This window comes from Ochotona curzoniae, unplaced genomic scaffold (assembly GCF_017591425.1).
Source record: "Ochotona curzoniae isolate NIBS_2020 unplaced genomic scaffold, NIBS_Ocur_1.0 scaffold_4701, whole genome shotgun sequence".
Taxonomy (NCBI): domain Eukaryota; kingdom Metazoa; phylum Chordata; class Mammalia; order Lagomorpha; family Ochotonidae; genus Ochotona; species Ochotona curzoniae.
The window spans coordinates 44,370,542-44,392,672 of record NW_024467122.1 but is presented as its reverse complement, the minus strand read 5'-3'; the positions used below and the strand labels follow the sequence as shown (position 1 = coordinate 44,392,672).

Genomic DNA, 22,131 nt, shown 5'->3' with positions numbered 1-22,131 from the left:
CATTGCTGATGAATGTGTAAAGTCATGCAACAAACTATTTCACAGTTTTATTTATAAAGTTAAGTATATACTTTGAATGTAGCTCAACATTTCCACTCCTAGATATTTATTCAAGAATAATAAAGACATGTCCACAAAAATATTTGCAAATGAGTATTCTTTACAACTGTGTTCATAATAGCCCTGAACAATGCAGATATACACAAGCAGGTTAGTGCATAAAAAAAATTGTAACATGTTCATTCAGTAAAAGAGTAGTCAACAGGAAAACAATATAATCATCTACTATGCATAATAACTTGAAAGATCTCAGAAGCATGCTCAGTGAAATAAACCAGATATTCAGAATACATACTCTGGCTTCTCTCCTTATCTTTCCAAATACAGAAAGGAAAAAAAAGACAATGTAGAAATGGTGATCTCACACATTTTCCTGTAGCCCTTGACCCTATCACCCTGATCAACTATGTAAAAATCTTTAAAAAAAAAAAAGAGTACATACTTTTATGGTTCCAATTTATGAAATTCTAGACCTGGCAAAATAGAATCCATAGTGTCAGAAAACATGTGAGTGGTTGCCTAGGGCTAGAGAATACAGATTTGCTAATGTTGGGATTCATGTCATGGAAATTTTGTTGCTCTGACAGTTACATGGGAGTGTGTATTATCAGAATTCATCAAGTTGTACACTTAAAATATTTTATTGTGTAAAAATTTTATACTCCATGAGATTGACTTAAAGTGTTTTTGTAAACTTCCTGAAAGTATGGGAGCCATAAATTATGATTTGTGTAGGATAAGTAATAAATTGTTCATTTGATGAATAAGAAACAAATACCAGGTGTCAGTATTAGTGACTGAAATCCTAAACGTCTCCGATTGTCCTCGTATTTTCGAATTGTACAAGTAGTATGTGGCTTTCTTCTTTGACAGAGATATACTATAGACAAGTGCTAGATTGTTAAATGAGTATGCTAAGTTACACCGCTGAGCATCACACCAGGATACCAGTTAATAAGCTAGACAAATTCCCCTGTTTCATTATATTTTGCAGTCTAGTGGGAGTAAGATTATTTTCAAAAATAGTAGTATCACCAAACATAAAGATAAGTGCTGTAACTGTGAATAATATAAAAACGTAGGGTGATCTGGTTACTGTGTTTTAAGTACTATGCATTAACTTATTCTTCTAATTCCAAACATATGATTATTACTTTGGGGATTATTTTAGGCATAGGATATCTGTTCCTAGCTCGTGACTTACATGAACTTGGGAGCCTTTTCATTGTGCATTTAAAAACAAGCCATAACACCCATGTTTTCCTTCCTAGGTGACAACTGTTGATAGGTTTCAAGGTCAACAGAATGACTATATTCTTCTGTCTCTAGTACGAACTAGGGCAGTAGGCCATCTGAGGTAGGTGAGAAAAAATTCTCGTAATAATATAGAACCTTACTATCCTTTTCAGGTTTGAGCTTCTGCAACTAAGTAGTTCTAAATTATTTCAAGTTTAATTAATGGTTAGTTGTAGTTAATTTTGTCCAGTTTTAGTGCTTTTTTATTATGCTATCAAATTCCTTCTGTAGTTAACTATTCTGCTGAATTTTTTAACTCTGAAATTTTACCAATTGTGGCTCTTTTTACTCTTCAGTTGCGTTAAGATAACATGCATCATGAAGTCATACTGTGTGCTGTATTTGTTGGAAACCTAGTATCAGAAACTGAAGGAGTTGAAGTATTTAAGCGTATCTTCAGAGTACATTTTTCATTGTGTGGGCTTCTGGTTTTTGCCCTCACACAATCGTTTAGCTTCGGTGTTAGTGGATAACAGAGCCATTTGTTCTCCCAGGATTAAGAATCGTCAAAACAAACAATGATCTATTTTTATCATTTATTGTGGTATGTTTATGTGCTAGAGATTTATGAGAATAATATCTTCTTATTACAAAGCAGTAGTTTAGTTGCATAAAAACCTTCATCTCATAGGAGTTACCAGCAGAACTGTAAGGCAAGTTCATTTTAGTATTTTATTTGATGATATAAAAAGAAAATTCTCCAAGCTTTCATAATGTTGTCATTAAGTCAAGATCTATTTGAGGCTTAACCTAGTGATTACCTTCCATTAGACTGATGACTTTTATGTAAGAGTAAGCAAAGATGTAATGTTTTAAGAAATTGTTTTAAGATAATGATTTTTCAAAATGTAGTTTATTTTTACTTATTTAAGTGTTCAGTATGTTTTTGGAGACATCTTTTCTAAAAAGTGGTTCCTTTTGTCAAGATTCTTAATTGCTGTCAGAAATGAGTGTCCGTTATGGTCTGCATAATTAAAACCTCTCACATATTCACAGTATGAATATATAAGTACTGCCTTCTCCCCTCCCCTTGCTTACTCTGTAGTTCTCTGCCTTTTTCAAACTTCAGTGATTTTGGTTCTACTGTTCTTTGCCTAATTTTTCTGGAAACAGCAGAAAAGAGGATTGCAATGATAAAGTGATAATTAATGAAAGATTGTGTAAAACCTGATTTCAACATTTCCTTGCATATGAAAATTGTTTGATGAGCACTGTGAGAATCTAGGAGCACATGCTGTGACATTGCAGGTGAAATCCCCACCTAGGTGGCTGGTACACCATACTGGAGTGCTAGTTCAAATCCCAGTTGCTCTACTTCCTATCCAGGCCTGCCAGTGCACCTGAGAAAGCAGCAGATAATGGGCTAAATGCTTGGGCTGAGTTTCTAATTCTGGTTTCATCCTGGCCCAGTGGTGGCTGTTAGGAGGCTAAACCTAGGGCACTTAGGAGCTAAACCTACAAGTTGGGAGTGTGATTACTTAGTCATATGGTAACTATTTAGCTTTTTAAGGACTTGTTAGACTGTTTTCCAAGTGCCTACCATATTTCTTGTACCCACACCTGTTATCATTCAGAGGAGTAGACTAACTTTTAGAAACCTGTTTTAGGATGATGTGGAAACCCCACATTTCTGATCCCTTTACCAGCATTCATTGTTCTGATTCTCCTCAAATTTAGATGGCTTAGATACTAATAAAAGTGTTTATAACCAGTTCAGAGTGAAGTGGTAAGACGGCAGCTTTCCTGTAGTAATACCTTATAGTGGATTTTGTCATAAAATTTGTTATTTAACTATACTCTGTACAAACCATCTTCTGGGAACTTAAGGAAGGAAATGATATTCTGTAATTCCCTGCTTTCAATATTCTCCTATGAACCCTGCCCACTTATGCAACTACTCTTTGTTTGCATGGTAGCTTATTATGCTCATAGTGTTTGGTCATTCATTTAACATATTTTTAAATGTGTATTTTATTTGGCATCATGCTAACTTCTTGATTTGCCATGATAAGTCTAACATTTATGGACTCCTACCATCATTGAATGTTGAGTCCCATGTAAGAGATGCCTATCTACATTTGAATCTGAAGATTTGGGTCAAACTCTCCTCATGAGTGGTGGAGGTCTTTATTGCAAATTATAATAAATAAGTAAAAAAGGTCCTTATTGTAAACTATAGCACTGGGGTCTGAAGGAAAAAAGCTTTCTTAGTGGGACTAGTGCAGTGATCATTGTAAAAGCACTGTATCTGTGCTGTGAAGATTGTACCTTCTGCATAGGAAAGATAAAACTGGACATAAGAATACAGTGATTACCATGAAAATAGTAGCTTAAGCCACCTTGTTACACCACTGTCCCTTATTGTAAGAGAACTTAGTGCTGAGTACTGCTAGCACTGTGTTCAACCCCGTGTTGAGACCCTACATATAGTATGACCCCTGGGGTGCTAAGCAAATACTGGAGGAAATTAAAACAATTATTATTGGAAATATTGTAAAAATATATAAAACAATGTAGTCAGGATTATTAGAAAAATAAAACTGAACTTTGATCGAGCATGGGAGTCTAATAAATGAAGTGGAAGATCTGGTTCACACTGACTCAATGGCAGTTGGTAATTGACACCCATAGCTTAATACTAACATGGTTACTTTGTCCTTTTTAATCAGTACATTGATTATTCTATCATCTCCTCCCCCCCCCCCAATGCCAGATAAACAAAAGAGGTTGATGATAAGGTATTGGCTTTTTACTTAATTTTACTAGTATTTGTAACATTAATTATATTTTCTTTGTCAAGATTTCAAAACTTTGATTTTCTGTTGTCACAGTTTTACAGAACTTTTTTGTGCAATATAAAAAGGGGAGAAAGATGCATAAATATGTTATTAATCTTAAAATATATTAATTGTTTGTTTTTTTCCGAAAGGGATGTGCGTCGCTTAGTGGTGGCCATGTCTAGAGCCAGACTTGGACTTTATATCTTCGCTAGAGTATCCCTCTTCCAAAACTGTTTTGAATTAACTCCAGCTTTCAGCCAGCTCACGGCCCGCCCACTGCACTTGCATATAATTCCAACAGAACCTTTCCCAACCACTAGAAAGGTAGGACTTCTTTTTGCGTGACATTTAAAATTGTCTTATAAGTAACTACCTTAGGATCGTCCAATCACTGGTTTCTTATACTCCTTTTAACAAGACCTAACTTCAGTTTTGACATAAAAATATCATGAACTCACATTTGTTGAGTTCTTTTCATGTATTAGATGATGAGCTCTCTGAATACCATCCATTTAATTAGAGTAATATTCCTGTTAAATAATGTTCCCCCATTTGTAAAAACAGAAAAGTAATTGAATATGCATTGAGTAGATGGAGAAGAGTCCATGTTACTGATTGTTGTATTTACACTGTCTCTCTTCAACTAATAATAGATTAACTGTTTATTTCAGAAGAGAGTCATAATTAGTTTGCTTCTTAAGCTTACGTGCTGGGGAACAGGAAGGGAGAACATATATGATTAACAAAAACAGAAGTGCAACCAACCCCTTCTACTGCCTCTGCTCTGTCCCCTTTTCCTACCACCTCCCTCCATAAGAAGCAAATTTCTTAGTTTCTGGTTAATTTTTGTGTTACAAGGGGCCTTCGGAAAGTATATGGAAAATACAAAATATGAGAAACTGTGCGTGGATTTCAAAAATGTTTTTCAAAGTACCTATTTTTTTTGTTAGCGTGTTATTCAATTCTGAGGCTTACTTTGTTTAATGAGATGTCATTAGATTTTAAATAAAACTTGAAAAATGTTCACAATAAACTTCTAATTCCAATCTGTTTAAAAAAAAAAAAAAGGAGGGGGGTTCTAAAAATTCATTTAAAGGCAGAGTTACAGGAAGAAAGGGAGAGACAGACCGAGAGAATGTCTGTCTGCTGTTTCACTCCCCAAAGGACCTCAGTGGCCATGACTGGGCCGAGCTAAAGCCTGGGGCCTGGAGCTTCTGGGGCCGTGATATGTAGGTGTCAGGAGCCAAAGCCCATGGGTGATTTTCTTTTTTTTTTTAAAGATTTATTTTTATTATTTTTTGATTGGAAAGGCGGATATACAGAGAGGAGAGACAGAGAGGAAGATCTTCCGTCCGATGATTCACTCCCCAAGTGAGCGCAACGGCCGATACTATGCCGATCCGAAGCCAGGAGCCTCTTCCGGGTCTTTGGAAAGGAAGCGGGGCTGCCGGGATTAGAACCGGCGCCCATATGGGATTCCGGGCGTGCTAGGCAAGGACCTTAACCACTTGCGCCACCGCGCCGGGCCCCATGGGTGATTTTCTACTGCCTTTCCAGGCACATTGTGGCATACGGGTCCCATTCAAGATTCTGCTGCTTAACCCATTATGCCACAATAATGGTCTCCCAATCGCTCTTTTTAAAAAATCAAATTCTGTTTGTTTTTATACGTTTAATTATTTTTTAGCACTTTTTTTTTGTTTGTTTTTTTGAACAAATGCATTTGTGGAAGAATAACAGGAAAAGGGTAGAGAGGTTTGATGAGTCGAGTCATGTAAATCTTTCAGTGCCAATCTCTAGAACTAGACAAACCCAGACTGGAGCTCTACCATGTGAACCTTCTATACTTAGATTATTAAATAAATTCCTCACTGGTGTTTAGGAGTAGAGCTTAGGTATCCGAGTATTTGCCACATTCTCAGATACTTCCTATGTAAATAGAGATGACACTCCTAGAGAAACCTGGAGCAAAAGGTCTGCTGGTACCACCAAAGAGAAGGCTTGGAAGCTGAAGCTTTGGACAATTCTCAGGGATTCGCGCTCCTAGCGGTTGCACACATGTCTGCACTTTGAGCTAAGGGCGTAGTTGGGGGAGACAAAAAGCTCTGCATCTTAACAGAAGCAGCTCCCAACAGAACTATCATAAAATAAACGAGCCTTCTGTGTTTTGAAGGCAGCATTTCCTAGTAGTAGTTGTAAAATTCTGGCAGTTTTTGCACATTGAAATTGTGATGGTTGTTAATATTTGACCAAAAAGAACATTTTACACACAATATGAGGGGGTCTCCGAAAGTGGTTGAAAAATGTGTAGTATCCAGAAGCTTGTAGATTTCAGATATTTTTGAACCAACATAAACATCTTTTAAATTCATTTTCCACAGATTTTGTGAAGTTCCCTCACACTTCTCAATTCTGAAAAATCCCATTTAGTGTACTAAATATGCTAACTTTATGTGCTTTAGTTTATCACTTTGAGGTATATTTCTTTTTCTTACTGTGCATCTATTTTCTATTATGTTTCTCTGGATTGTTCATTCATTCAGAAAGAATGAAACCTTTAAATATTTAATTGATATTAAGTAGGAATGTTATTCACCTTTATCTAATGGTATTTTAGGAAGAAGTGAAAATGTTATGTTTTCCTTGCTGATGTACACTGATAAAGCAGTGACTCTCAGGTTGTTGTCAGAGGGCCTTCTTTAAGAATCACCCCATCATGCTCTAGCTCTGCATCTGAATGTCTGGGGACCTGCCTTCACACTGGCCCCACCTGCATTGGTACAGGCGTTTCGGGAGTGAACCAGCAGGAAATCTCCATGTATCTGGCTGGCTCTCAGTAGATGGGGAAAAAAAATGATTTCAAGTAGATGGGAAAAAAATTTTCTGCTTCATTATTTGATCAGGTTAAACTCCTGTTTCACTTTCCAGCCTGAAATTGTTTTGTTCCCCAATGTCTCTTACTCTGCTCATCTCCGGCTTCTCTAAACTTGAGTGTAATCAGTGCTCTTCCTGTACTCCGTACTGGCCTCTCACCTTCTTACGTCCTTTCATCATGCTTTTTGCTTTTTCTTAATATCAATAAATAAGTTTATATTGAAATGTTAGATTGAGGGGTTTTTTTCACGAGATGTATTTTTGTTTTGTTTTGGGGCATTACCTTGTAGAATGGAGAAAGACCATCTCATGAAGTGCAGATAATAAAGAATATGCCCCAGATGGCAAACTTTGTATACAACATGTATATGCATTTGATACAGACTACACATCATTATCATCAGGTGAGTTTTCTCAAAATTATATATATATATATATATATATATATATATCTCATACTTTTAGACATGTAGTACATTTTGAGTTAATTGCTTTCTATGGTACAATACAGAGTTTTGATCATTTACATGTGCATATATAATTGTTTTAGCACCATTTCTATTGGCTGGTTTTTTTCTCCATTGAATTGCATGTCACATTTCATCAGAAAATCAGTTGACCATGTATGGGAGTCTGTTCCTGGGCTCTATGTCCCACTCCAATGTACTGTGTCTTTTTGTCATTGCTATACTGCCTTGATTACCATAGCTTTATAAGAAGCTTTGAAATCAGCTGATGTGAGCCATTTTGCTTCAGTCAAGATTGTTTTAGCTTCTTTACTTTTGCATATATATTTTATAATCAGATGATCAAGTTTTAGCCCCAAAATGCAGACTGTGTAGGATGTTTTGAGAACCTTTTAGGATCCATTTGGGAACGATAAAGCTTTCCACTTATTTGATCTTCTTTTAACTCTTTCATCAGTATTCCATAGTTTCATCATGAAAACTCTATGCATATTTTGTTATTTTTTTCCCAAAGCATTTCTTGTCTTTTGTTGCTATTATGAATGGTTCTTTTAAAGGTTTCAAGTCCCAAGGTAAACACAAGTTCTGATGAGAAACTGCACCTTAGCTCCATGTGTGGTAAAAGAGTTAAGCCTATGCGAAAGGTCTTCAGCTGTTCATGGGAAATGCATACTAATTTTAAAAACTCTAAGTGTGCATTTTTATACCTAAATAAATGTCTGTAAAATCAATTTTCCATTTGTTCTTTCAATTGCCCTCACAGATTTATTTAAAAGGCAGAATTACAGCAATATCCACATCATTCAAGGCTAAGGCACGCTGAAACTGGAAACCAGGACATCCATTTGGGTTTCCCAGGTGCCCAAGCACTTGGGCCATTATCTACGACCTTCTTAGGCTCATTGGAAGTGGGGTAGCCAGGATTCCAAGCAGTCTCCCATCAGGGCAGCAGGCTTCCCAAGTGGCAGCTTGACCAGCTGTGCCAAACACCTGCTCCTGCTTCATTTTTCTACTTGGATGGGGTAGAAGCTTGTGTTCTGCCAGGGCATCTTGATTAAAGTTAGGCCATTTTTGAGTCAGTCCTAATGAGCAGGCATTTTTTTTAATCTCAGAAATTATAACAAATCCCTTTGCCTAAAATTTTAACATGTTTTCATTTCTGATCATTTATGAATGATATTTTTGTCAGTATATTTCTTGACACTAGGAGAATATAGGTCATTGTCATCAGAGGTGTTACATCTGTAATGTGTAATGACCAGGAGTGTTTTGGGGAACTCTAGTATAAATAGTATCTATTATAAAAATGGTATCAGTGTGAGAGTTGGACTTCAAAAAACCACAATGATATTTTTCATTTGCATTCTTTTTTGTTAGACCTTCTTACAGCTACCACCTGCTATGGTTGAAGAAAATGAGGAAATTCAAAATCAAGAAACCGAAATGGACACAGAAGAAGAGGCCCTACCTGCTCAAACTGACATCACACCCAGTCCCACAGATGCCAGCGGCGCTCAAGAAACCCCAGCTTCTCAGACCAGTCCCACCCCCAGTCAGACTGAGACCGTGCTGAGTCAGGCAGGGGACAGCTGCACTCCCGAGGCTGTCCCTGCTCACCCTGAGATCCCTGCTGCTGTCACGGGGCCTGTGGCTGAACTTGCAGAGACCAGCAGCCCTCAAGATGCTGCATCTGCCCCAGCAGAGACCAAGTAGCCGAACTGTAGCCTCTCCAGCGGGGGTGGGGGGGAGGGATATATCATTTGTAAAGTTAATTTTTATATTGGATGTTTGCTTCTGCTATTTTAATGGTGTTGGTTAGTGTTTGGTCATTATTTTTGTTAATTGATTTCAGGGTCATGAATATATATTTTAAAATGTATGTATGAAGATAGGAGATTTTCAGAACTTTGTGGAGAAATGAAATTATAATGTGAATTTTTTGTAACTTCTGAAAGCCTTCTTATATGTGAGCTACTGTAGTAGATTTTGTCTGTTTAGTCAAAAGAGCAAATGACCATTCCTTTGATACTTTGATTCATTTTGACGTTTTGACCACTAAATGAATGTATCTGAGGTCATTCTTGCATTGAAATAATTATCTATAGACTACTTAAGACATACCTTCATTTTTTTGTGTGACTTGAAGAAAAGAACATAACACACTGCCATTAACCATGAATGCCCTTAAGCAAATGTTCAGATTGGTAAGGAAATTGATTTTTTTTTCTTTTAAGATGTATTCGTTTTATTTGAGAAGCAGATTTACAGAGAGAGGAGAAACAGATTTTCCCTCTGTTGGCTCACTCCCCAAATGCCCACAACAACCAGAGTTGAGCCAATCTGAGGCTAGGAACTCCCTCAGGGTCCCCCAAGGACCTAAGCCATCCTCCACTGCTTTCCCAGGCTTTTAGCTGGGAGCTAGATCAGAAGTGGGACAACTGGAACACAAACTGGTACCCATAGGGGATGCTGGCACTGTATGCAGAGGATTGCCCTAAGAAGCCACCACACTGGCCCCAGCAGTTCATTCTTGACCATATTATCAAATGCTCAAGTTCCGATTGCTTTTTTTCCAATGCGCTTGGCCCCCTTCTTTGATGTACAGTTTTAACCCCTTAATACAATGGTTTCTCTAATCTATTAAAGATGTTATGCACATTTTCTTCAACCAGAGTCTCAGAATGTGTTAGAATCACCTAGGGTGTCTTATTTATTCTAGGGGCCCAGCTCAGACCTAATGAAGCAAGCTTGGGGCTTAGGAGTCATACCACTAAGTTTGAGTTGTTGGCAAAGCAGCTGGCATAGTGGTCTGGGTGGGAAACAAGATCGAGAGGTGAGTAGTTGGAGTCAGCAAATGTAGCCCCTGTGTGCACAGAATTCTCTCATGCAGAGGTTCTAGGGGTTTTGTGCTGTGCTGGTTTCTGGGTAGTAGCCAGCCACAAGAGGACCTACAGGGTAGAATGTGCTCCCTGTGAGAAGACAGTGGTTCTAGGACCTTTCAGGTCCTCGCAGTGTCAGTATTTTATTCAGGTTTGTTAGGAATACAGAAATTTAGACGCCTCTACAGACCTTTAACTGTGCTTTCAACAAAGTCCCCAGCTGATCTGTGTGCATGCTGTGGTTTGAGAAACACTAAACTGCAATTACTTTGCTTTCCCCACATGAATGAGGCTATTAACAGTAGGTGTAACCATGAGTATGGCTGGTTTTCTGACAGGGAATCTTAGCCTCTAAGGCTCATGGGTATGATGGTCAAAGCTGGGGACGGAGGGTGATTTTATGTAGGTGGTTAGAGAGCAATTTCCCACTAGTTCTTCTCCATTTTAGTATCTGCTAGAGTGCCTGAGGGAAGCCACGTGCCCCATTACTGTACCAGTATACTTACCCGTGTCCAAGGGATCTCGGAAGAAATGATCAGGAACTGCACACTATGAGGGAAAGCCTCCAGATTCCGAAATTTTGATGGAGTGATTAATTCATAAGGGAGTTAAACCTAGAAAAATCAAATCAGTTTCTCTTTTAAAAAGATTTATTTTTATTGGAAAGGCAGATACATAGAGAGGAGGAGAGATAGAGTGGAAGATCTTCTGTCCGATGATTCACTCTCTAAGCGGCTGCAACGGCTGGAGCTAGCCAATCTGAAGCCAGGAGCCAGGAGCTTTTTCCCGGTCTCCCACGTGGGTGCAGGGTCCCAAGAATGGGCCATCCTCAACTGCCTTCCCAGGCCACAGCTGAATGGGAAGCGGGGCTGCCAGGATTAGAACCAGCGCCCATATGGGATCCTGGTGCGTTCAAGGAGAGGACTTTAACTACTACACTATCACGCTAGCCCAAATCAGTTACATTTGTAAGTGACTGGCATATGCTCAGTTCTAGTGGCTGCCATGGTTATAATTCAGGCTTGGCTTACTGCTTCAGAACACCTGTATAAATGTTAGGGAGAGAGCGAGGAGAGTGAGATTCCAAGAAAGAAATACAAGGAAACCCAGGTCTGTTTATTGTCACGGATCAAGCCGCATAGTCTGCTTGTAAGTTCTCTGGTAAGAGAATTTGAGAGCAGGTGGTAGGGGGATCTGTATGGAGAATAACACTTGCAGAATTATTTTCATTTGTGAATATGTTATCAGGCTAAGCAAGAGGGAAAGCAGCTTTGTTGTATTACTGTCTTTCCTGGAAAATAATGATTTTTCTGTCCAATCTTAAGGGGATATCAATTGTGATACCTGCAGCCCAAATAAACAGACTGTTAGATGGTTTTCTCATTAAATAAGCTGTTTTATGAGCACTACATCATGCTGTCTAGCTGGGTTACTGCTTTTCCTCTGCTGCTTCATTTTGCATGGCACATTAAAAAAAAAAAAAATAGGTGGAAGACAAGCAAGACCTTTATCAGAAATTAAAAAGTGGAGTTATGGTGGTAAGATTTTAATTACTGCAAATTGTTTTTTCACTGGAAGTGCCAACAAGTTGAAATTGACGATAGAATCAGTTGTTTAAGGACTCTGAGTTACCTTTTTTGGTTTTTTTAGATAATGAGAAAATGTAGTAAGAAAGACTTAACCACAGTGACAGTTGTGGCAGAGTGAGGCGGAATACAAGTCCATGGTCCTAGGGCAATGTTTTAGTTATTTTTTCCGTCAAGCACATGTACACAATTGCACCATAAATTCAAGAGTTTTCTGCTTTAATGCAGAATTACTACAGAGTGGTACTCTAGTGTTCCTATTGCTCTCCTTTTTCCTAAATGAATGTGTCATGATTTTGGAGTCTATTTTAAAAAAAGAAAACCAAAACATTGCATGCCAATAGAATGAGCATCAAATGAAGCAATTCAGCATTTAGACTTTTTCCTCACAAAATGCTGAGTTAAGAATCTTAGTTCATTAGCAGCTGCTGAGAATAAATAACTCATTAGCTTGGGCAAGTGAATGAGATCTAAGCATCATCTGAACTTGAAGTTGCTGTGATGATAAAAGTCAAGATGCTTTGCTTCATACTGAGAGAGCATCCATGGCCCATTTGTACTATTTTAAAATGTTTCTATCAGCAACAGTTCGACATTGTAAAATAGACTTTACACTCACCAGTCCTGGCTCATGTTTCATCTAATATACTTACTGGCTATAAATGCTATAGCTTCTGTAATCCTGTTTTTCTCTAGAACAAACAAGGAAAAGGTCTTGCTGAGTGTGTGTGTTTTAAGGAGTGATTACATGAAAACAACTGGCATTTGGTTATTGAGAGAGTACTAATTAGTCCCTTCTGTTTTCCCAAAGCTTTGAGAGTGTGAAATATTACCAGCCAAGCCTCAACCTGTTCAGCAGTGCTCCTATCCAGGGGATATGGTGTGTAACAAAAGAGAACATATGCCAGTAGACCTTTGACGAATCTGTCGAGGTTCAAGTCTGCTGATTAGACACATTTTTTTTTTTAAGAGTTACATGGGGAGAGAGATGTTTCTATCTGCTGGTTTACTCCTAGGATGGCCACAGTGGCCAGCACTTGGCCAAACTAAAGCTAGGTGCTTTAATTTGGTCTCCCAAAGTAACAGGCATCCATACACTGGAATCATCTTACACTGCATTTCGCAGGCCATTAGCAGGGAGCTGTGAAGGTGGAGCACCAGGACACTAACCAGCTTCCATAATAAGATGCTGGTGTCACCTGTTATGCCATTACACTTCCCCCAGTTGGAGACTTCTTAACTGGTTGATCATGACTTTGATGATGATCTTTGCTGAAGATAAAATTTTGAGAGACCTACAATCCTACCATGATTTCTATATATGCAGCTGATAATACAGCTCTGAATTTTGTATTGAAATGCTCCAGATCATATAGTCACTGCTTCAAGGTCCTGGTTACTCCATTTACAATCCAACTCTTTGCTAATGGCCTGGGAAAGCAGTGAGGATATCCCATATGCTTGGGCCCCTTCCTCCACATGGGGAATCTGGAAGAAGTTCCTGGCTCCTGGCTTCGGCCTGGCTTAGCTGTTGAAGCCATTTGGGGAGTAAACCAGTGGATGGAAGATCTCTTCTACTCACCTCTCCTTTGCCCTGAACTCTTTCAAATAAATCCTTAAAAGTAAATAATAAAAGGGTTGACTCAGATTGGGCATGTGATCTAGCAGTTAAGATGCTCATAATCCCATATTGGAGCACCCTGTACTCCCAGCTGTACTCCTGATGCTAGCTTTATGCTAATACACACTCTGGGAAGAAGCAAGCCACCTGCGTACAGGGTCTCTGCCATGTGGGGGATCTGGATTGAGTCTCTGGCTCCCAACCTCAGCCAGATCCAGCCCCACTCTTGCACAGGCCATTTGGAGAGTGAGCGAGTAGATCTGAGGGAGAACCTGTCTCTCCCTGCCTCCCTCCCTTTCTCTGTGTGTGCCTCTCAAATAAAAAGTTATAATTCTTTTTTTTAATGGACACTTATACAAATTAGAAGAGCAGTTAAAGACAATCAGGGCCTTCTTTGCTTTGAGAAATGCTTGGCAGTCAGCCTTTATAATTAATTATTAAGCATAATGAACCTGGAGATACATGGAGCCAAGGATGGAAATGAAAACGTGACACAGATCATTCTTCATCCATTGCTACTCTGTAGTGCCCCCAAATGGCTTTTAATTAAGTGGGATCCCAAAGCCTTGAATCCTGGAGATCTTCTTCCTGGAGACAAATTCCAGGCCAGTCCCTTGAAGCCTGACTCACAATACAGTGTGATTACTGCTGACTGAGCTGGAGCCAGTTTTATTCACTTAAGTGTCTTTTGGCTCAGTCTTATTTCAGTGTAAACTGGTTAAACTATGGTACTTACATAAAAGATGGCTGACTCCTTTATTTTGTAACATACATTAACAAGAAATACTGTTCTTGAAATATACTCTGAAAGTGTTCCATGATAATGTAAGTTTGGGGAAAAGTAGATTATTTCTGTTGCACAATCATAATGCATTGTTGGCTAGTTAAAGGTTCTGAGAGTTCCTGCCAGAAAAAAAGTATATTTAGCTTTGTTTAACCTATAATTTCCCAAACATAGAATATATTCGTTGTTTTGCTTTTAATTAACAGGTGGGGCCAGCTTGATGGTTCAATACACTGATCCTCTACCTGTAAGCGCAGGCATCCCATGTGGGCACCAGTTTGTGTCCCCAATGCTCTGCTTCGCATAAAGCTCTCTGCTTATGGCCTGGGAAAGCAGCAGAGGATGACCCAAAATCTTAAGTCCCTGCACCCACTTGGGATACCAGAAGAAGCTCCTGACTCCTAACTGGATCAGTTCAGTTCCAGCTATTGAGGCCAATTGGGGAATTTAGTGGATGTCTCAAATGCTTTTCCAATAAGAACACATATCTAAAGATAAATAAGCAAATAAGTAAATAAATAAATAACAGAAGTTACTGTTACCACAGAATAGGTATGACAACTATATCAGCAAAAACTTGAGAATTTATTTGCATCGTAGGTCCTTATTAAAATATTATTAAGGTTTCATATTTTTGGAAACTTGTCCTCTGCTGTTGACTGAATGTACCTACCTGAAATCCATAATGAGGTCCCAATATCTGAAATGATACAACTAAGTGATGCCTTTGTGAGGTGTAAGTCATGAAGGTGGAGCTTTCATGAATGAAAGTAGCTCCCATATAAGAGACAACAGTGACTAACATTGTGAAGAATTGGGCTGAGCCATGGCCTTCCAACAATGGCATCCCATATTGATACCAGTTTGTGTTCTGGCTGCTCCAACTTGCATCCGGCTCCCTGCTAACGGGCCTGGAAAGTAGCACAGTGGCCTTGCGGCTGTGGTAGCTCCTCAGGAGACATGAACGAAGCTTCTATCCCCTGGCTTCAGTCTGGCCTAGGCCATTTGAGCAGTGAGCCAACAGATGGGAGATTTCTCTGTGCCTCTCCCCCTCTCTAACTGCCTTTCAAATAAAGAAATCCCTTTTTAAAATTAAGAAGTATTAGGGAAATGATTATCATGTGAGGCTATGTCCACCTGCAAACCAGAAGGAGAGCCATTAGCAGAAACCCAAGTGCTGGTATATTAAACCTTCAGAACTCAAAGATTTCTAAGCCAAAAATTGAAAAAAAAAAAAAAGTTTAAGCAAATTTTGTTCCCTAAAAGTAACCATAGATTTAAGTAACACAGCTAAAGAGGAAACCGGAAGTGAAGGGATTTGTATAAAATGTCATGGTGCAATTTATTGAGTGTCATGTAGTGTTAGAAGCAAGATACTGAAGATGTAAATGAGCGAAACTTTGATCAGTGTACCGTAACGTTTCTTTACGTGGGCCTCCTGAGAAAAGGTCACTGAATATTGTCCCTCTGCATTTTAATTTCACATTAAGATTTTCTTCTTTTTTTCTCACACAATGATAGAAGAGTTCCTCTTTATGATTTGTCTTGTTTTCTGAATTCTTTAAATTTTTGCTTCCTTAAAATACTGCAAGTCCAAAAAGGAAAAAAAAAAAAAAAATTAGCATGACCTAAGGGGATAAGACAAAAATAATAGAAGAAAATAAGGAAAAAATTTCTTAAGATACAGTTTCCGTTTGTAAGAATGTTTTCTCAGAGAATTTATGAAGTTCTTTTGGATCAGACACAGAATTAGCTCTAAAGTCAGTCTCTTTCCCTCTGTCTTTGACTTAACATTGTATGCTCTTCCATACTGCCACTGTCCTGCTGTCTAAGAAACCTTGTTTAACATGCATTATGTTTTTTTTAAGAGCTTCATTTATTGACATGCAGAAAGTTCTGGATGGAAATCAGTCATATACAATGCTATGTTGGGGCCAGCGCCATGACTTAACTAATCCTCCATCATCCCATATGAGTACCAGTTCATGTTCCAGCTGCTCTCCATTTCCCATCCAGCTCCCTGCTTGTGGCCTGGGAAAGCAATGGAGGATGGTCCAAGTCCTCAGGCCCCTGTTCCCATGTGGGAGATCCGGAAGAAGCACCTCACTGCTGGCTTTGCCACTGTGGTCATTTGAGGGGTGACCCAGCAGATGGAAAATCTTTGTTCTTTCTGTAAATCTGCCTTTAAAAAATGATTTTTAAAAATACCACCTTTTCCTAATAGTCTGATTTGGTTGGGCCAATTCTGTTTGGGTTTTTTGTTTTTGTTTTTGATACTTCTGGTTTTTGGTCCAGTTGTTCAACAAGTGAAAGTACTCAGTGAGTTACTGTGTGTTCATTAGCACTTTGTTTCTAGTGGCACCTGCCGATGCTATTTTCTGCTGACATTCAAGTGTCACAAGATTAGAGGTGTAATGGAAGTAGACCTGGTTAATTTTCATTACCTTTAGCTATCTAACTACTTTTCCTAGAAGTGAATTGAGTTAGATATATCCAAAACTTGGAAGGCATCTTTGCAACCAATTCCTGCTTATTCATGTATCTGTTGATTCCCTACTGTTTGTCAGGCAGAAATACCAGAAGCAGCACCATCGGTTTATGGCTTTGAGCACCCAGGTATGATAGTCCCCAAGGACAGCGCTGTGGAATCCAAAATAGAAACACCATGTGGGTTTCAGGGAAATCCCTTGCCATACTGCTCTTTCCTTTTTTGCTTTAGGCAAATCAACACTTACCCTCCATACAGAAGATAGGCTATTGAACAACTCCCAAGTCAGCACACTGGAGAAAAAATTAGGTTGCCAGAACCAGACCAGGAAGGGCAAGGTCACTAAAAAAAACAAACAAACAAAAAAAAACAAAAAAAAAAAACTCTGGTGTGTGCAGTGTCGCTCCTTAAGCAAGTCACCAAAATGTTGGTTAATTATCCTGAAACCATTTCGTGTTGAAGCGATGACAGAACAGATTGAACACCATCATTTTTGGAGAGTGTGCTATCTGCACTTTGAGTTACCATTATGTGTCTGTGGATTCACTTTTTAAACTTAAGTCTCCCTAACATGGACCAGCAGTAAGTGTTTGGGAGCTGAAACAACATCCATGTTCACAGGACTAAAATTTATTTTTGTAAAATATCTCTAAATGGTCATACAGCAATTATAAAAGTAAATTGTGATAACCTTTTTATTCCATTTTGTCGTGAACTTGTTGACGCCTCCTTATACAGTCTGAGCTTGGAGGAAGAATCAGGTACCAACAAAGCTCCCAGCTCTGACTTGGCCCACCACTGCCTTTGCAGCCATTTGGGGAGTGAACAAGCAGGTGGAAGATCTCTCTTGTAATCTCTGTTTCACCTTCTTTGTATGTTTCTTTCTCTATGCCTTCTAAATAAACATTTTAAAAAGTAGGTTTTCTTATGTTTAAGATAACTTGTGCTTATCTTTTCCCATCCTTTTTTTTTTAATAACCCTTTTTAACCTTTGATTGAAAATCATTTGGACTGAGGCTGGCACCATAGCGCAGTAGGTTAATTCTCCATCTCCCAAGTGTCGTCATCCCATATGTGCAGTGATTCGTGTCCAGCTGTTCCATATCCAATGCAGCTCCCTGCTAATGTCCTGGGAAAGCATCAGAGGGTGGCAAAGGTCTTTGGGACCCTGCATCCAGTTGAGAGACCCAGAAGAAGCTCCTAGCCACTGCAGCCACTTGGGGCGGGAAGCAGCAGATAGAAGCTCTTTCTCTGTCTCTCCTTTTCTATGTAAATCTTTTTTAAAAACCATTTGGGTTTAGATAAATGTCCTGTGTATAGCATAGGTTTGACTTTACTTTGTGATCCGGTTAATCTTCTTTTTAATATCTGAACTTTGCTCCTTTACATTTATTAATTTGATTCGTCGTAGTTGTGTTTTGTTTTCCTTTTAAAAACTCTTCATATTATATATTTTATTGTTACGTATATATGGCTAGTTAGGAGATAATAATTTTTTTTTCTGGCAGTTATCTATAGCTTTAAAATTAAGGGATACCTTTACTGTTCCTTTTGTTTGGGTAGTATCAATTGCTTCTCTAAATACAAATAATTATATTAATGTTTTCCCTGTTTCTCTTCCCTTTTTCCAACTCTCAATTTTAGGCAATTATGTATTTTACTTTGTATTCATAAATATGCATGATTTACCTGCTTTAAATGAGATTTTTTATTTCCCAGGGACTGTAAATGAAGACCTTGATAGAGTCAATCTTGTCTCCCATCTACGCTTATTTTCCTGCGTTTTTATTAGATTTTATTGTTTCTTCCCTCCAACCCTTGCTTTTTGGTTGTGGTCCCATCTTTATTTATGTTCAGTATGAACTTGTGTTTATTACTTGGCACTGAAGGAGCTCGGTTTCCCTGGGTAGTTCCCGGAGGGCACAAGTTTGGTTCTTTGGAGAAAGCATGATAGAGACTTTCTCTGTTACCACAACCTGCTGAACCTGTCACCTGTGTGTCTCCAGTTAATCATTTCACATCTTGCAGCGTTTAGCGTCAGACAGAATCACGGGGATTGGGCACACCCACAGTTGCTAATGAAGGGTGTGGCTTTCATACCTCTGGTTGGATCCTACACCCTGGGTGCGTGTGTCCACGCTGCCCCTTCAACACCAGAAATCCTTTGCCTGTGCAGTTCGCCTCCCCCGTCTGCTCCGTGTTCTCCTCGCCAGCCTACCACCCCGTCCCTCACCTGTCTCAGCCAGGGCTCTGCTCTCTTGTTCCTGAACTCCTCGGCTTCTGGAATCCACACACACTAACGGCTTTCTGATTCCACTGAATATGTTGTTTGCATTTCTGTTTCCTATTTTTTTTCCTGTAATTTTTTGGATAATTGCCAGGGAGAGAAGGCTAAAATATTGACTTTAAAATACCTTGGTCGGGGACCAGCACACTGGTGTAGAAGGTTAATCATCTGCATACAGTGCTGATATACTATGTGGGCACTGGTTCTTGTCTCAGCTTCTCCACCTCCATCCAGCACCCTGCTCATGGCCTGAGAGAACAGTGACAATTGGCTCAAGTTTTGGGCCCCTGCACCCACATGGGAGGCCTGGAGGAAGCTCCTGGCTTCAGATTGGCTCATATCTGACCGTTGCAACCATTTAAAGAGTCAACCAGTGGTTGAAAGATTTCTGTTTCTGTCTCTCCTCTTTCTGTAACTCTGTCTTTCCAAATTAAAAATAAGCTAAATGGTGCAAATTAACTTGTTTTTAAAATATCTTAAAATGTCAGACACTTTGCTTTCTGATAGAATGGTTTCTGGTCTGCCTGTAAATTGCTCTCAACAATTAAGGCAGTGGAGTCGGGGTGAGCTCTGAAGATCTGTGATTTTAGCAGGCTAGCTCGCTTTGGTTTTGATAAGTCATGTGTGAACCACTTTGTTCTACCTAAGTGAACTTTTTATTCAAGTATGCCACACACATAGAAAAGTGTGCATCAGGAGGGAAACAGCTCTCTTTTTCCCATAAAACCATGTAATTGTCAGCCAAATCAAGACATGGAATAGGGCTAGCTCCTTAGGAATTTCTTGTTGTATTTGTTTATTTAAAAGGCAGCGCTGGGCTGGCTCAGTGGCAAGGTAAGCTGAGCCTGTGCTTATGATGCCAGCATACGAAATAGGTACCAGTTTGAGTTCCAGTTGCTCCACTTCTGACCTAGCTAATGGGCCTTGGAGGGAGGAGTTGGGGCGAACAGACAGCATGAGAGAGGGGGAGACAGAGGTCTTCTATCTGTTGACTCACTCCCTGAACTTCATGCAGTAGCCAGGGGTGGGCCAGGCCCACACCAGGGAGAAGGAATTCTATCTGAATCTACCACGTGTCAGGGCAAGGACCCATCTTGCCATCGTCTGCTGCTTCCTAGGTGCATCTACAGGAAGATGGATAGAAAACAGGGATGGGAATTGATCCCAAACACCCCAAAATAAGATAGGAGCATTCCAAGCAGCAGCTTGACCCACTCCTATTTAGGTTTGAATGTTTGCAAACACACAGGATGCACGTATCATGTCTGCCTTCTTAAATACGTTTCTCCACACGGTGTGAGGTGGGGCTTAGCAGGTTGAATACTATGTATACAGAAGACCGTTTTTCTTCACTGAAGTCTTTCTCAGGTTTGTCAGAAGCCAAGTGGTCTTTTAGGTGGGACGATCTATTTCTAGAACCTTTTGCATTACATTTGTGTATTTTTCTTATTTCATGTCAACGTATTACTGTTTCAGTCACTGCAAATTTTTAAAAGTCTTAATGTCTAATTGACTGTATCTTTTACTTACATTCTTCTTCAATTATTGATCATTTTTGATCTTTTATATAAATTCTGAAATCACATCATCAATGTCACACAAAAATTCTGTTGGGAGTTTTAATGAAATGATACTGAATCTACAAATGAATTTGAGGAAGATGAGAACACTTATAATAAAAAGGTATATGTCTTTTTACTTATACTTTCTTTACTCCCAATAATGTTTTCTAATTTCCTCTATAAAGTTAGTAGCCATCTCTTAATAAAATTTAATCCTCACAATTTATTTGTATTCTTGGAAATGGTGCTCTTCAATTACATATTTTTTGTTTATTATTGTAAGTTGAACATCTCTAATCTGAACATATAAAAATCAAAATTTTCCAAGTTCTAGAATGTTTTGAGAACTGATTTGATGTCACTAATGCAATATTGTGTATCATGAAACTTTCTTTAGTGAACAAGATTATTAAAAATATTGAGTGAAATTGTCTTCATGTTATGTATACAAGGTGTGTATAAAACAAATAGATTTCATTTTGAAGCTTGGTTCTGATTCCAAAATACTCTTCGTGGTTTTGCAATTATTCCAGTTTTCATGAAAATCCAAAATCTGAAACATTTCAGAAAAGGGTTACTCAACCTATCAACCTATAAGATATAGAAATGCTACATGTTTTTGTCTGTTGAACAGGTGAAGAACAATCTGTTGAATTTATTTATTTATTTTACTTTGTAGATTCCTTGAATTGAATCAACTGTGAATGATGAAAATGTTTTCTTCAGTCTTTCCACTTTCCATCTGCTGCTCCAACAGCAGGTGCCCACTGTTTTTGCTATCCCCCCTCCCCCCGTGGGATCTGTAGAAGGCTGCAGCACAATCCTGAAATCACAGCAGTGATTTGAACAGGGATCTTCTTCCTAATTTGTAGGAGTGACGCTTTCATTATTCGCCTGTATGTACAACACAGATTTCTTTTTTAAAAAGTTTTTTTTATTTACTTGAAAATCAAAAGTTACAGAGAAAAATAGGAAAAGCAATGAAAGAGATGTTCTATCTGCTGGTTCACTCCCCAAATGGCCACAATGGCCAGAGCTGGGCCTGTTTGAAGCCAGGAGCCAGGATCTCTTCTTCTGGATATCCCACAAGGATGCAAAGACCCATTCTCTGTTGCTTTCTCAAGCACACATCAGGAAGCTTTATTGGAAATGGAGCAGCCGGAACTTGACTGGAGCCCATATGGGATGCCAGCACTGTAGACAGCAACTTTACGCACTATGCCACAGCACAGATCCCCCAATATGCCTGGCATTATTTTAATTATTACTATTGGGTGTTGGACATTCCAAATGCTATTGTTGAATGTGTTGGATTTTGTTGCCTTCCTCTAAAAGGTTGAAATTTGTTTTGGCAAGCAGTTATTTGAAGGTTAGATCTCTATTTTGTGTATGTATGTTCTAAGGTTTGCTATGTAGTTTGCTATGTAGGTATAGCACGCCTTTATTC

At 38.9% G+C, this 22,131-nt stretch overlaps 1 protein-coding gene across 1 annotated transcript in view; it reads left to right on the top strand.

Annotated features, from left to right (window-relative positions):
* Positions 1–10,133, top strand: part of AQR (aquarius intron-binding spliceosomal factor) — an 80,990-nt gene extending 70,857 nt beyond the window's left edge. The window contains exons 32-35 of the mRNA XM_040970040.1: positions 1,332–1,417; positions 4,286–4,460; positions 7,301–7,414; positions 8,855–10,133. Coding sequence (XP_040825974.1) covers positions 1,332–1,417; positions 4,286–4,460; positions 7,301–7,414; positions 8,855–9,190 — 711 coding nt within the window. The 3' untranslated portion in view covers positions 9,191–10,133. The remainder of the gene's footprint in view (positions 1–1,331; positions 1,418–4,285; positions 4,461–7,300; positions 7,415–8,854) is intronic.
* Positions 10,134–22,131: the final 11,998 nt, after the last annotated feature.